The sequence below is a fragment of the Syngnathus scovelli genome, chromosome 7 (assembly GCF_024217435.2).
Source record: "Syngnathus scovelli strain Florida chromosome 7, RoL_Ssco_1.2, whole genome shotgun sequence".
Classification (NCBI taxonomy): domain Eukaryota; kingdom Metazoa; phylum Chordata; class Actinopteri; order Syngnathiformes; family Syngnathidae; genus Syngnathus; species Syngnathus scovelli.
Genome location: NC_090853.1, coordinates 12,497,501 through 12,511,521, shown reverse-complemented (window position 1 = coordinate 12,511,521; position 14,021 = coordinate 12,497,501). Strand labels below are relative to the sequence as shown.

Sequence of the window (14,021 nt, the reverse complement as noted above, 5' to 3'; positions counted from 1 at the left end):
GTTAATTAATATGGAAGGAATCGATTAGCCATATGTGGGAACAATGCTGCAAGTACTATGTAGACTGGAAATTCATTTTCAGCTAAGTATAAGTGTTTGCATCAACTTTTCGAAACTTTATGTAGCTAATCAATGCAACATTTATGACTTAACTTCCAACTTGCGTGTGTATAGCTATATGCTTTCTGGCTTTTATGGATACGTTGTCTGGCTGTAAGCCGCAATGTTCTTCTAGAATTTCTTTTCTAGGTTACCATGGCAGCTTGAGAGTATATGCGTAATGGTCAAGGCGAGTCATTGTACAATATCATAAATCACGGCAATGACAGCAGCACTGTTTTGAAGCAGAATTAAATAGTTTGCCAAGACTTAATATTTGACACAATTATTTTTGATTCAGACAAATGTTTCTACATTTTGTGTTTAGACACCTTTTGATCCAAGTAATTATTTTAAACGTGTTACTGTTAAGCACAGCATGATTCAGGGGAAAGTGGAGCAATTAATCAAGTGAACATTTCCCCATCCCAAAAGACTTTTGTAAAGGTGCACTTATGGTTTGAATGCTTGTATAAATTATGCAGTAGAGTTTGCCTTGATTTATGGCGCAATGGTGCTTTACCACATTAGTCAATTACTTCAAGCTCAAGATGGATTTTATAATAAATAGCTAATCAAATTCAAATTAACAATTTGTAATCAGGGTATTGTTTCTTTAAGGATAAAATGGAAATGCCCATTGCAGGGCTTTTTGTCAAGCTTGTGCTGCAATGTATGTGGATAACAATAGACAAATCACTTTTGCATTATTGTCAGCTCATGTTTATTTTAGCGTGAACACTAAAGTGCACGACAGGTGAATATGTTTGTGTACACAAAGCAGTGCGTTTTTATGAGACATGAAGTACAGACAGTTGGCTGAGCGTGGGCTGAGAACCATGGCAACAGCCTTTGGGTCGTAGACTGAGGGAGGTGGAAAGAGGAGAACCAGAACGTCATTTGCATCAGTCATTTGGATCCAGCTAGTATTTCATCAGCCTAATCTCTGATCTGTATTTATGCCTCACACAAATACATGAACGTAAATGTGTGGTTTGTAGTAATCCCACTCCGATACAATATAGAGCCCTTATGGAGCCCTCTTATTGAAACATCGCCCACACAGTTCCATAGTGTGAATCTAATTTCAACATGTCATCTAACATTGTATAACCGGCATCATGTATGAAAGCATTCGTATCTTTTTATGATGCTCTTAAAAGAAATATAAAATGCCAAATGTTGGTTGCTCTTTGTTTTGTTGGGATGGATGAGTTTTCCTTGTAACAAGGTCTTATAAATGCAATTGCTGAAAGTTATGATATACTTCATTTTTTTTAGGAATTAAGAAACATATAATCCTTTTAAGAGTTACAAGGCATGTCCTGTCACGTGATTCACTTTGATTTATGGCCACAGCTCAAAGGCAGAAGGTCTACTAAAATCATATAGATAGGGACAGAAATCATAGTGGATTCTAACTTGAATCCACACGCGTACGCAAACTTGAAGGAGTACTGTCGCAGAAAATGAGCTTTATTCTCCAAAGAAGTGAAAGAGCAAAGATAAAGGAAAGGATAACAAATATAAAAATAAATCAATTTGGGAAGAATAAGACAAAAGAGATGAATGAAGAAAGAGGAAAAAACAGCGCGATTGTCTCACTCAAGGCCATCTTGTCTGGCTGAGAAGTGAGAATATTTTCCTTCACTTCTGTTTATTTCTTATTGTCTGTCTTATTCACTTGTTTGCAGTTTTGCACCGAAAAAAGGAATGGAGTGTTGTAATGTGATTTAAATGCACTGTACAACTCATCTAATGGATTGTTTCCACTGCAATGTAGTCATTACATCTGGCAGCAGCTGACCCACACAATCATGTAAACAAGCAGTTATACCATTGGTGTTTTTTTTTCTTTCTTTTTTTTCCTTTTCCCCCCCTCCCAAGCAAATACTTGCTTGCCCTCACAAAGCTCAAACTGAGAGACAACCTGTCAATTTTTATATGTCAGTCAACTTCAATTCAAACAAAATTTACGATGTCAGAGGCATCGTATCAATGACAATGTAATGTGCGTAATATAAGGGTGAATTGAAGATGAGCTGACTGCTTTGTTGGATGTATTTACTGACCGCATTTCCAGTTTACAAGGTAATGCAAATTGTTCTGGTGGCTGTTGTGGATTACCTGAATAAGATCAACAGAACGCGTGTCAGTAGCACAGAGGCAGCCTTTCGCTTTTTGATTTTGCAAATGATGATAGACAATACATTTAGAGGTATGAGCTGAGTGTGCTATCTATAATGATAAACGTGTGCATTTCACATGTTAATTATAATTACAAAAATCTATCTTGAACGTTACTTTTTGCAGTGGTAAGAATCATACAATAATTCAATACACGCATTAATTATAATCTACTCTGTCTTGTCAGTGACGGATGGGCAGACCGCTATGACGTGACGGATGGTTATGTGAAGGAAGCCGCCGGTGGCATAACCATAAAGCTTCAATCTGCTGACGTCAAGTGGTTTGATGACTACTACCTTAAACTGCGCCCTGAAAACAACCTCAGGAACCCGTGGTTCATAGAATTCTGGCAACATCGCTTCCACTGTCGACTGAAAGGCCACCCACAGGAAAACAACAAGTACAATCGCACCTGTAGCAGTAAGTGAGAGACTGTAAAAATGTACGCACAATATTGGGAAAATACTTTTTCTCATCATTTGTTGTTTAAGCAATTAGCACTGAACTTCACTATTGTAGTTATAATAGATTCACATTGGTAAAAAAATATTAAAAGTTATGCATATCTATCTATCTATCTATCTATCTATCTATCTATCTATCTATCTATCTATCTATCTATCTATCTATCTATCTATCTATCTATCTATCTATCTATCTATCTATCTATCTATCTATCTATCTATCTATCTATCTATCTATCTATCTATCTATCTATCTATCTATCTATCTATCTATCTATCTATCTATCTATCTATAATATATATAATATATTATTATTATTAACATCTAAGGCCCCATCCCTGAAGATGAGAGGCCAAGTGTACTCAGCCTATGTGTGAGTATATATATATATATATATATATATATATATATATATATATATATATGTATGTATGTATATGTGTGTATATACATATACATACAAGATAGATTTATTGTAATATACGTATATATATGTATATACGCACGCGCGCGCACACACAAACACACACACACGCGCACGCACGCATATACACACACACACGCACACGCACACACACACACACACACACACACACACACATACACACACACAGTGTTACTTCAGTGGAAAATTGATCATGTTGTTTTGGTTAGGCCGTGTAAGGAATAAGATTGAGAGGCTTTTTCAATAACTGGTCACAAAACACACGAGCAGACTCTCTGCTCACATATCCACAAATTATCCATGCTTTTTCAATACACACGGCTGTGTGGTTTGCCACAAATAGCCTTAGTGGTTCTGGCAGCAGCCCCCTTTTATTTCTTTGTGCAACTCCCATTTCTCTCTGTTTCATTGGTCGCCTTCATCGGTAAAATACTGTGAGAGCGCAACTTGAAAGGGATCACGACTCCTGTTTTCTAATGAAACGGGATTTGGAATCCAAATGAACAGGAGGCAGAAAGAAATGAGATAGGCCGAGGAGAAGTGGCTCCCGAGAAACAACGAGAGGCAGTCGAGTGCTCTTTGATGTTGGAAAAGAAAAACCGGTTGCAATTTATACAAAACACAGAGGGTAACATTAAATCAAGAGTCATTGTCACGTAGCCGCCTTTCTCATTAAATTATTCTTTCAAACGCCATCACCCCCCCACCCCCTTCTTTCTCTCCCCCACCTGTGTAGAACGGGAATCTCTTCGGCAGCAGTATGCACAGGACACCAAGATGGGCTTCGTCATCAATGCCATTTATTCAATGGCATATGGCCTGCATAACATGCAACGGACACTGTGCCCAGGCTATCAGGTAGGCGCTGCTCTGATCGTGGATGATAAAGACGTACAACTGACTGAGTGGCTACTACTTTAAGAACAGGTGTTGATGCTTTCCCGCAGAGATGAAACTGTGGGAATTTTTAGATTACAGTTACAGTGACCATTATGATAATAATTGGTGTTACTGCTATAATAAATAAGCGCAGTATAGATACTTGCCCTCAAAGAATTACGAGTTCCAAAATAAACTGTCAAGAAGGTAAAATCAGCATTCCTTTAGACTATTTGGAAGAACAAATCACATTGGAAATCGCAGCAAGCACAATGATTTGTTGTTGACATTTTATTTATTTCTCAATTTAGCAGGCTATAGCGCACCAGCAAATAGCCACGGGGAGTTTAAAAGAGCAACTCGTGCACATTTTTCTCATTCGCAAAGTGCATGCTAATCAATTGTGCATACATAGTTAAATCAACAGTCTAATCTGTTTGCATGCTGCCCATAGTTAGGTCACCATAATGATTTTCGAGCACGGTGGGAGCATATCAGTACTTTTTGCTAATTTGCTTGCTCCAAATGCACTCATGGAAAAACCTGGTTACAGAAGTTGAAATATTGATCTCTTCTGTCATATGGCTTATTTCATTTCCACCTCAATGCTTTCAGTCAATAAAAATTATGAAGTATTCAACCTTACTTTTCCGGTTTCCTCCCACATCCCCAAAAACATGCTTGGTAGACCGATTGAGCACTCCAAATTGCCTCTAGGTGTGAGTGCGAGTGCGAGTGCGAGTGCGAGTGCGGATGGTTGTTCGTCTCCGTGTGCCCTGCGATTGGCTGGCAGCCAGTTCAGGGTGTCCCCCGCCTACTGGCCGATGACAGCTGGGATAGGCTCCAGCACGCCCACGACCCCTGTGGGGATAAAGCGGTACAGAAAATGGATGGATGGATGGATGGATGGATGGATGGATGGATGGATGGATGGATGGATGGATGGATGGATGGATGGATGGATGGATTATTTCAGAGTATGTATGGTTTGTTTAATCTTTTATGCAAAAAAAAAAGTATTTTGCCTGCTGACGTGATTTTGAGTCAAATTAGGCTTTTCCATCTGTAAATCAGATTATAATATGACCGACATTTGACTGCTGTTGCATTTGAAGGGCCTATGTGATGCCATGAGGCCTATTGATGGCGCTACGTTGTTGGACTTCCTAATGAAAACAAACTTTACTGGAGTATCTGGGGAGGGAATCCTTTTTGATGAGAATGGAGATTCACCTGGCAGGTATGTATCAAAGTGAAATTATTGGTAACTTTGGTGCCTGTTATTTTGCAAAAGCAAACTACAATTGGTCTCTAAGCAGAACATACGAGTTTGATTATGACGGTAATTTTGTATTTAGGTATGAAATCATGAATTTCAAGAAGATGGGGAAGGACTACTACGATTACATTAATGTGGGCAGTTGGGACAACCGTGGCTTGAAAATAGATGATGACGAAATCTGGTCAAGCAAAGACGTTGTCATCAAGTCAGTTTGTAGTGAACCCTGTGACAAAGGGCAGATTAAGGTAAGGGACTGAGTAGTAGTCAATAAAGGCTCTGTTTGGTAAAAAAAAAAAAAAAAAAAAAAAAAAAAAAAATGTCTGCCTTGTTTGTTGACATAAAGTGACACAGTAACAGTAGCGTATTTGACTTCTTTTCAAGGTGATCCGTAAAGGTGAAGTGAGCTGTTGTTGGACGTGTACCCCCTGTAAAGAAAACGAGTTTGTGTTTGATGAGTATACCTGCCGAGCTTGTGATCTGGGCTCCTGGCCCACTCATGACCTCACAGGTTAGTCTCCCTGTTTGGGTGTCTGTATTATTATTATTATTTTTATTTCTTCATGTTTCAGATGTAACACATAAACAGTGCTCCCTATAATGAACATTTTATTGCAGGTGCAGTGAGCCATGATTGATTCCTATTATTGTATATTCGCCACCCTCCACTGCCACCCGGTTCTTTTTAATTTGTGATCACTAGTGTTTTAATTATTCTCCATTAAGAGCGGCTTTCAATGCAAACATATTTCTGCTGCTGTGAAAATGTATTTCTACTCTACCGCTTTCCAAGCGAACGAATGAATATTGCTTTGTTATTCTTTCAGTAGCTCATTATGCTGCCTGCCATGCAATGATTAAAACGTGAATAGAATCCTGCTGAAAATTCAAATCGAGCCTCAATGGCAGCGACGGAAGCCTCCTCACTTAGTGGAGCAGGCATATTTCATGGAATAAAAGATAAACACAAAGGGTGGTGTCATCGGGGCTTTTTGTTCCTCCATTGTGAAACAGTATACACTCACTGGTCTCATGTGGTTGTTGTGCAAATGTCTGGAACTGCCGTGCATATCATTACTGTAATATTTAAGTTACTTTATTTAGACATATTACAAGCAATAAGTGTGCCTCCCAAGTCATTAAAATCCAATATTCCTCCGCTGTTTTTGTTGTTTTTGTTCTTTTACATACGGTAAACAGGACAAAACAACAGCAGGACATCTTTGTAGTTTGAAGTTTGCATGAAAGTGACTTCAACTTAAAAATGGAGCAGAGAATGGGAGAGAAGCAGATGAATGGCGTCTTAAGAGAAACGTTAGGTGGGGAAAGTCAAATAAGCAAAAAGAAAGGATTAGGTTGGGGCTTTGAGGATCTCTGGTCAGTAAAGTTCCAGAGTCCCAAAGTTTGGATGCATTTGAAGTCTTAAATTTTATGCAATATTGACATATCCTTCGAAACCCTTCCTAGACAAGGCTTCAAATGCTATTTCATGTGTGTGGTTCAAGCCTGGAAAAGAGATCATTTTAGTTGATGTGGTTCACTGAAAGTCACCAGTATGTGTATTTAATGAGGAGGAGGAGGAGTGTGCAGATTAGCAAACTATGACAACCATGCACAGCCAGCACAAGTGACTGAAAATATGATCAAGTAATATGAAAGCACAAAAACAGACAGACTGACTGACGCATGTAGCTGTTGCTACACTACTGCAGCTCCAAACTTGATAGTTATATAATTTCAGCAAGCATGCAGAATGGCCATAATTACAGCTGTCCCTTTTAATTAATCATCCTTTTTGGCCTGGCACTGCTGATAATTAAGCTCAAGTGATGAGAGAGTTTGGAAAGTGTTAGAGTGGTGCTCACTCTAACTTATTTTGCAAGAACCACACGGGAGACAGTATGCCCTTTAAACACTTGCAAGTGGAGAATTTGCTCGTTACTGTAGGTACAGCAGTGTTCGAACAAACTCTGCCTTTGGTCTCTTGCAAGAGCATATTTATTGAGAACAGGTAGGGTGGGGGTGACATTGGACATGTTTGGTGGTCACCTCAGCAACTGGTTAATCAGTGCGGAGGGTCCCAGCTCATTGTTTTACAAGGTCGTGGAAACAGAAACTAGTGGAGCATTTTAGATGACTAACTAAGCAGGAATGTTTCCACACCATTTGGAAAGTTTCAACAACTGAATGGTTAAACGTTTCAGAGTCAAGGAAAGGTAAAAGGTTTAAACAAAGTTAATAATTCTAGTCTACATTCCAACATAATCATACGATCAAGATAATTAAGATAATCTGTAAACCCTAACAGAAAGTGCAAGAAATAAAGATTTATATAACACAATGGACATTTTGGAAATCTTTTTAGAATTTCTGTTGTCTGTCTTCAACCAGGATGTGATCCAATCCCAGTGGAATACCTCCGATGGGGAGACCCCGAACCCATCGCTGCTATGGTTTTTGCTTGCCTTGGGCTCATGGCCACGTTCTTTGTCACTGCCGTCTTCATTAGGTAATACACACCTCTGACTATATTTTCTGTACATCTGAATATCTTTGAATGGTAAAGCATTGTATTTAGTGGAATTGCCTGTTTTAGGTTCAGGGACACTCCTGTGGTGAAATCCTCCAGCAGGGAGCTTTGCTATATAATACTGGCGGGTATCTGCCTGGGGTACTTGTGTACCTTCAGCCTCATCGCCAAACCGCATGTCATCCATTGCTACCTCCAACGTCTGGGAATTGGCCTGTCACCCGCTATGAGCTACTCTGCTCTGGTCACCAAGGTGCGGATCACAGAATACGATGTGCCGTATATAACACAAATTGATGATGTGTACGACGAATTAAAACGGGCCAAAATAGTGAAAAAAGTGAGTGGACATCATCTTAAATGCTTGATGATGTTATTTGCATTGTGCTTCTAGACCAACCGCATTGCACGGATCCTGGCAGGCAGCAAGAAGAAGATTTGTACAAAGAAGCCTCGTTTCATGTCTGCCTGTGCTCAGCTCGTCATTGCCTTCCTGCTCATACTCTTACAGCTAGGCATCATTGTAGCACTCTTCCTCATGGAGCCACCTCAGGTTTTTTTATTTTTTCTATTATAAATATATGGCTCAAGTCTTGATACAACAACAGTCACCACATGATGACAGTCTTTTGTTTTAAGTACACAGCGCAACTCAAGGAATTGGGATTGTTGCGCTGACATGTTCTTTCGTCTCTTCCTGAAGCAAAATAATTCATATTCATAAAAGCTTGCCAAAGCGTTGACATAAAAAAATAGCTTCCTGATTTCATCCCTTCCTACAGGTGATCCATGACTACCCCAGTATCCGTCAAGTCAACCTCATATGCAACACCACTAACTTGGGTGTGGTTGCTCCTCTGGGATACAACGGCCTGCTCATTCTCAGCTGTACCTTCTATGCCTTCAAAGTAATAACCAGTCCCTTCTACTCTGACGTATTGTGCACTAGAATAATGTTTTGGATGACTCAGTTGCCTTTCTATAATTTAGGATGAAATGTGATTTAGTGGAATAATAAGCATTTAACACATCTAACTTACGACTTGAAAATTAATGGTGGAGTCACAGCTAAGTTTTATTTTAAGTAAGTCTTGCCTGATAAAAATAATTGAAATGCTGTTGGCTGATGTTTAACTTCTATCAATAAATGAAACGTGATTTATTTTTTTCCCCAAATGCAAATTAACTTTGACGATTTGTGGCCTGGAGCCATTAATTTTCTCCAGACTTTGAAAGCACGACAAACTCCACAAAACAATTGATCACTATCATACCTAACGTTTAATGACAGAATTTGCAAGAGTTCATTTACTTGACTTATTAAATGCGGCTCAATTAAAGCCAAATCAACTGAGTAATAACAACAAGCTATTTGTCGATGCTTGTGCTTCTCTTCAAGACCCGCAACGTTCCGGCAAATTTCAATGAGGCGAAGTACATTGCCTTCACCATGTACACCACCTGCATTATATGGCTGGCCTTTGTTCCCATCTACTTTGGCTCCAATTACAAAATAATCACCATGTGCTTCAGTGTCAGCCTCAGCGCGACTGTGGCCCTTTGCTGCATGTTTGTACCAAAGGTAAGTTTGAAATTTGAATTATTGTATTGTGACTATAGTGTTGTGTGGTGATTTAGAGGAGCAATGTGTACAGCACATCTGATAAATATTTAATGGCACCTTTTGTATATAAACTTGTCAGTGTGGCCATTAAATGCGATCATGTACTTTTTTTTTGTCATCAAAGGTGTACATCATTCTGGCCAAACCAGAGCGAAACGTGCGCAGTGCCTTTACCACCAGTACGGTGGTGCGCATGCATGTCGGCGATGGCAAATCCTCTTCAGCAGCCAGCCGCTCCTCCAGTCTGGTTAACCTGTGGAAACGCAGAGGCTCCACTGCAGAGACTCTCAGGTAGGTATGCGCCAGTGTGGTTGAGCTCTCTGGAAGATTGATTTACTGAAGCTCCCTGCTCGTTTGTTCTTCTGACCCTAACATGAACTGCAGACAATTGGCTAATGGGGACACGGCAAAGACAGAGGTGGGATTGAATTCAGTAGAAGGGATGCAAGGGGGGAAATTGGGGAGCGGAATTGGAGTCCAATCAGTGAGAGATGAATGGAATAAAGAGAGAGGGAGAAAAGAAGTGGCATGTTGTGTGATGGACATTTTTATCAGTCTTCAAGCCAACCTCTTGTCATCTATAAGGCAATAAGCAAAAGATCAAATATACAAAGTCAATGACACCGAAAAGAGTAGAAAAGAGAGTTTTATTTGTCAGCCAGTTACATCAGTTCACCCGGCTTGCCAAGTAAGATTTCACTCGTACTCTAATGACAAATGTCAGGAGTGATTCCCTCTGTTTTCTTTTTCATGCCCCTTTGCATATCTTCATCTATTCTGGCACTCTTTTTCACAATTGTTGGTGGAAATCAACATGGTGGCATTTATCTGAATTTCTGATCTTGCACAAGTCACAATAGCCAGTTTTCTTAAAGAAATGCCTTACCACAAGCAATTATGTCTTAAATGGAACTTGTTTTTCAGCTCAAACGGCAAGTCGGTGTCTTGGGCCCAGACAGAGCGCAACAGTTCACACGGGAACCACTTGTGGCAGCGTCTGTCCTTCCACATCAAGAAAAAGGAGAACAATCAAACTGCGGTCATCAAGCCCTTCTCCAAGACAGCTGAGGAGCGATACTGCGGTGGTGCCAACCTGCCTCCGCACATGCCCCTGCCCTCCCTCCCCTCCATCTCCTCCCTGCCCTCTCAAAGTGACACCGGCGCAGACAAGAACCTGTACGACCTCTCCGAAGCAGAGGAGAGGTACTCCCTAACGTATCGGCCGCAAACGCCCTCCCCGGTCAGCACGGTGAGCCAGAGACTCTGTGCCGGTTTGGAAGAGGAGTCTCAGCCGGCAAGCGGTGCCAAATATCCCAGCAGTACTTGCAGCCAGAGCAGCGGCAGCAGTTACGGCCGTGTCAGCAGTGGCTCGGGTGTGGCCGGGGGTGACGGTCGCCTAGTCATCTTGGAGGGTCGCCCGGTGGCATGCCAAAGCAACCTGATGGATCAGATCAGCTGTGTGGTGAACCGCTTCACTGCTAACATCAGCGAGCTCAACACTATGATGCTATGGTCCTCGCCTACACACCCCCACGCACACAAACATTCGCCACCGCCGCACCCCACCGACCCTTATCTTCTTCCTCGTGAGATCCACACGCCTCCTATGCTCACTGCCTACGCTGACGTCCAGCCCCAACCCCTTGCCGAGTCCAGCTTGGGCCACCGGGTCGGCTGTCCAGTTCACCCTGTCCCACTTCCACATTCGCCTTACCCTCTCCCTCCTCCTCACCCCCAGTCCTCCCCGTCTCTTTCCCCGATGCGAGGTGGCTTGGTCACCCGCCTCATGGACTCCCCACTAGGGAGGGTGGAATTGGAGGAGGAGCTTATTGCTTTGACTCCCCCGTCTCCCTTCCGCGACTCTTTGGCATCAAGCGGTAGCTCGGCCGTGTCTGATATAGATTTGTGTCTCCCGCCGGTGCCCTCCCATCCTCCTCCGTCGCCTCCTTCGCCCAGGTACGCCAGACTAAATCTCAGAAACTACAGCCAGAGTTCCTCTTCACTGTGAGGCAGACATGACGGCAAGAAAGAGGAGCAATTAAGACAAGCGGATGGATCAAGTCAAATCCATCCCCATGAGGATGTGAAAGCCTTGTGTTTACATGTGTGCAGTGAGATCATATTTTCATAGTGATGTTCCTTACATCAGAAAGGGAAACAACCACAAGAGGAAATCTGTGGTTTGAAAATATGTATTAGGTTTAGATTGTGGCCTTACGCTAACATGGCTGTCAGCTAATTAGAGATAGCAACCGTGCACTTGTCGTATGTGTGTATGTACGGTACGCATACCTCCATGAGTGTGTTTCATTTTTCTTAAAGAGAAATGGACAAAGGGAAATACTTGTGGAGCAGCTAAAAGCTCCCAAAGGGCACATAAACTGTACAGATGATCTGCTGTACAGCAGTCAAACACGCACCGTCAAGAACTACAACTGTAAATATTTCACAAGCTGTGGGTTGCAGAGGTCCATCGTGTTAACATGCAGCTGCTTTACAGATAAGCGACTTTTTTATTACATTAGCCGTTAAAACTGTTGTTTTGTTTCACTTGATTCCTGAAGGGTTTGGCACCAAAACCTTATGTAGGCCACCAGAAAGCAAGGAAGGCAAATCGACAAAATGTTTAATGAATAACATCAAATCTGGTTGCTAATTGACTCAAATCTGACCTCGCCGGATAATAGCAACGTTCCACTTGATGTGAGTCTTTTCTTTTTCATACAATGTGACAGCAGGGTACCAATCTTGCTCTTCTTCGTCATATTTGACTGAACTCATTAGATTCATTCCATCTCTTGGGGAAAAAGTTCACATCATTCGCTTCTGTCAGTCTGTGGCGCAGGTGCACACTTGAAATTATTCCCTCATGTTGGTGGCAGAGAAGCTTTGATAAATCCTTCAGAAGAAAGCACTTCAGGCCAATTCTATTTGAAAAGAAATCCAAGCCTTGTCAGTTAAAAATGTTGGTCAATGCAAAATTATTTCGAGCAGTGTGTTAAATGAAGCGCTTGCTAACACTATTACACAGACAAGTACTGTATATAAAGTCTTGTTGCCTGGCAACCTTACATTTAAAAAAAACAAAAAAACAAACAAACATACAGACTGTTAAGCAATAATGTGATTACTAATTATTATGATAACATTTAGTTGAGCATAGTAGCTCAGCGGAGTCTTTACATTTGTTTGTGCATTCCATTAAATTGATTGTGTGTCGTTTTACAGTAAAGACAGAATTTGTTGCTTATTTCACCAAGCAAGGGTAGACCGTGTTCTACCCGTTTCCGTCATCATACAATGTCAAATAGAACATCTACAATTATTTGCACATCAACAAAGAAAAAGAGTCAGAAACAAACAGTATAACTCCCAAAACTGTGCTACTACTTTGAATGTCTCAGTGAACATTCCAATTCAGATAACATGATTATTGTGCCAAAGGGTTTTGGGCGGGGCTAAATTATATGCTTTGTTAGTGAATATGTGGTTTCATAACAACAACAACAACAACAAAAAAAGGTAAATATTAAAGACTTTCTAATGTATTTTGATATTTACTAATTGATCATTGTGTTATTTTCCTTGTAAAAGCAATAGTATCCATACAGTACATCTAAATGGGGTTTCTGATCACTTTTAAGAAATAGTTCTGCATTCTCTGGGGGTAGTTTGCCAAGGAGCACTCATACCCAAACACCCTTGTGTTTACGGAAAACTGCTCAAGGTGAAACGAGTCGTTTATTTCTAATTCAGTCTTGTATAATAGCTGTGTGTATGCGATCGAGAGGTTATTTTGTGACATTTTATTGTCTCCATTTGAATGGCAATGTTTAAAGACAGCATTGCTGGATTTGTACTTTGAGTCAAAGATTTGTTGACAATGAAGCAAAGAAAAAAACAGAACCATTAATTCCAATCGCTGCATTATTATTATTATTATTATTATTATGACTTATCTTAGCCAAAACAGACCTGAACAGACCAGACATGACCCAACAATTAGCCAGTGCCATTGTGGTGGTGTGATTTGGGAGAAGCTGGTTTACATGCTCCTGTCACCGACTGTCACCGACTGTCACCGACTGTGTTCATTATGAGTTAAGCGAGTGCACTCGTTTCAGACCTTCGCATGGTTGTTATCGGCCCCTCAGGTGGAACTGTGTGCTGCCTCAGCAGACAGACACAATCAATGCCCATATCTCATTTCCTATAGGGACTTTATGATGTGACATAATTTTATATTAAAAATCATGTGACTGATCAGAAAGACAATTGAAATTAATGAAAGGATGATCATTGCCATCATATGATGCCCTGCTGATGCGCTACCAAAAAGCTGTAGCATGACTTATCTTTGGAACTGCACTCCAAAGAATTGAATTGATAATCCTTATACGTACTTTTAATCCAAAAGCGCTCATCTGCTGATCAGACGAAAACAATCTCTAGGTTATGTAATCTTAAACTGTTTGCTTTTAACCCAATCATTAATGGTGGCAGGAGGCAG

The 14,021-nt window shown here is 40.8% G+C and overlaps 1 protein-coding gene across 1 annotated transcript in view; it reads left to right on the top strand.

The window, feature by feature from the left end:
• grm5b (glutamate receptor, metabotropic 5b) overlaps positions 1–14,021 on the top strand; it is a 35,958-nt gene that overhangs the window by 18,687 nt on the left and 3,250 nt on the right. The window contains exons 7-18 of the mRNA XM_049725656.1: positions 2,474–2,709; positions 3,936–4,057; positions 5,194–5,318; positions 5,437–5,605; positions 5,742–5,868; positions 7,749–7,866; positions 7,954–8,140; positions 8,282–8,440; positions 8,670–8,795; positions 9,287–9,469; positions 9,636–9,802; positions 10,436–14,021. The exon at positions 10,436–14,021 is cut by the window's right edge and continues 3,250 nt beyond it. Coding sequence (XP_049581613.1) covers positions 2,474–2,709; positions 3,936–4,057; positions 5,194–5,318; positions 5,437–5,605; positions 5,742–5,868; positions 7,749–7,866; positions 7,954–8,140; positions 8,282–8,440; positions 8,670–8,795; positions 9,287–9,469; positions 9,636–9,802; positions 10,436–11,519 — 2,803 coding nt within the window. The 3' untranslated portion in view covers positions 11,520–14,021. The remainder of the gene's footprint in view (positions 1–2,473; positions 2,710–3,935; positions 4,058–5,193; positions 5,319–5,436; positions 5,606–5,741; positions 5,869–7,748; positions 7,867–7,953; positions 8,141–8,281; positions 8,441–8,669; positions 8,796–9,286; positions 9,470–9,635; positions 9,803–10,435) is intronic.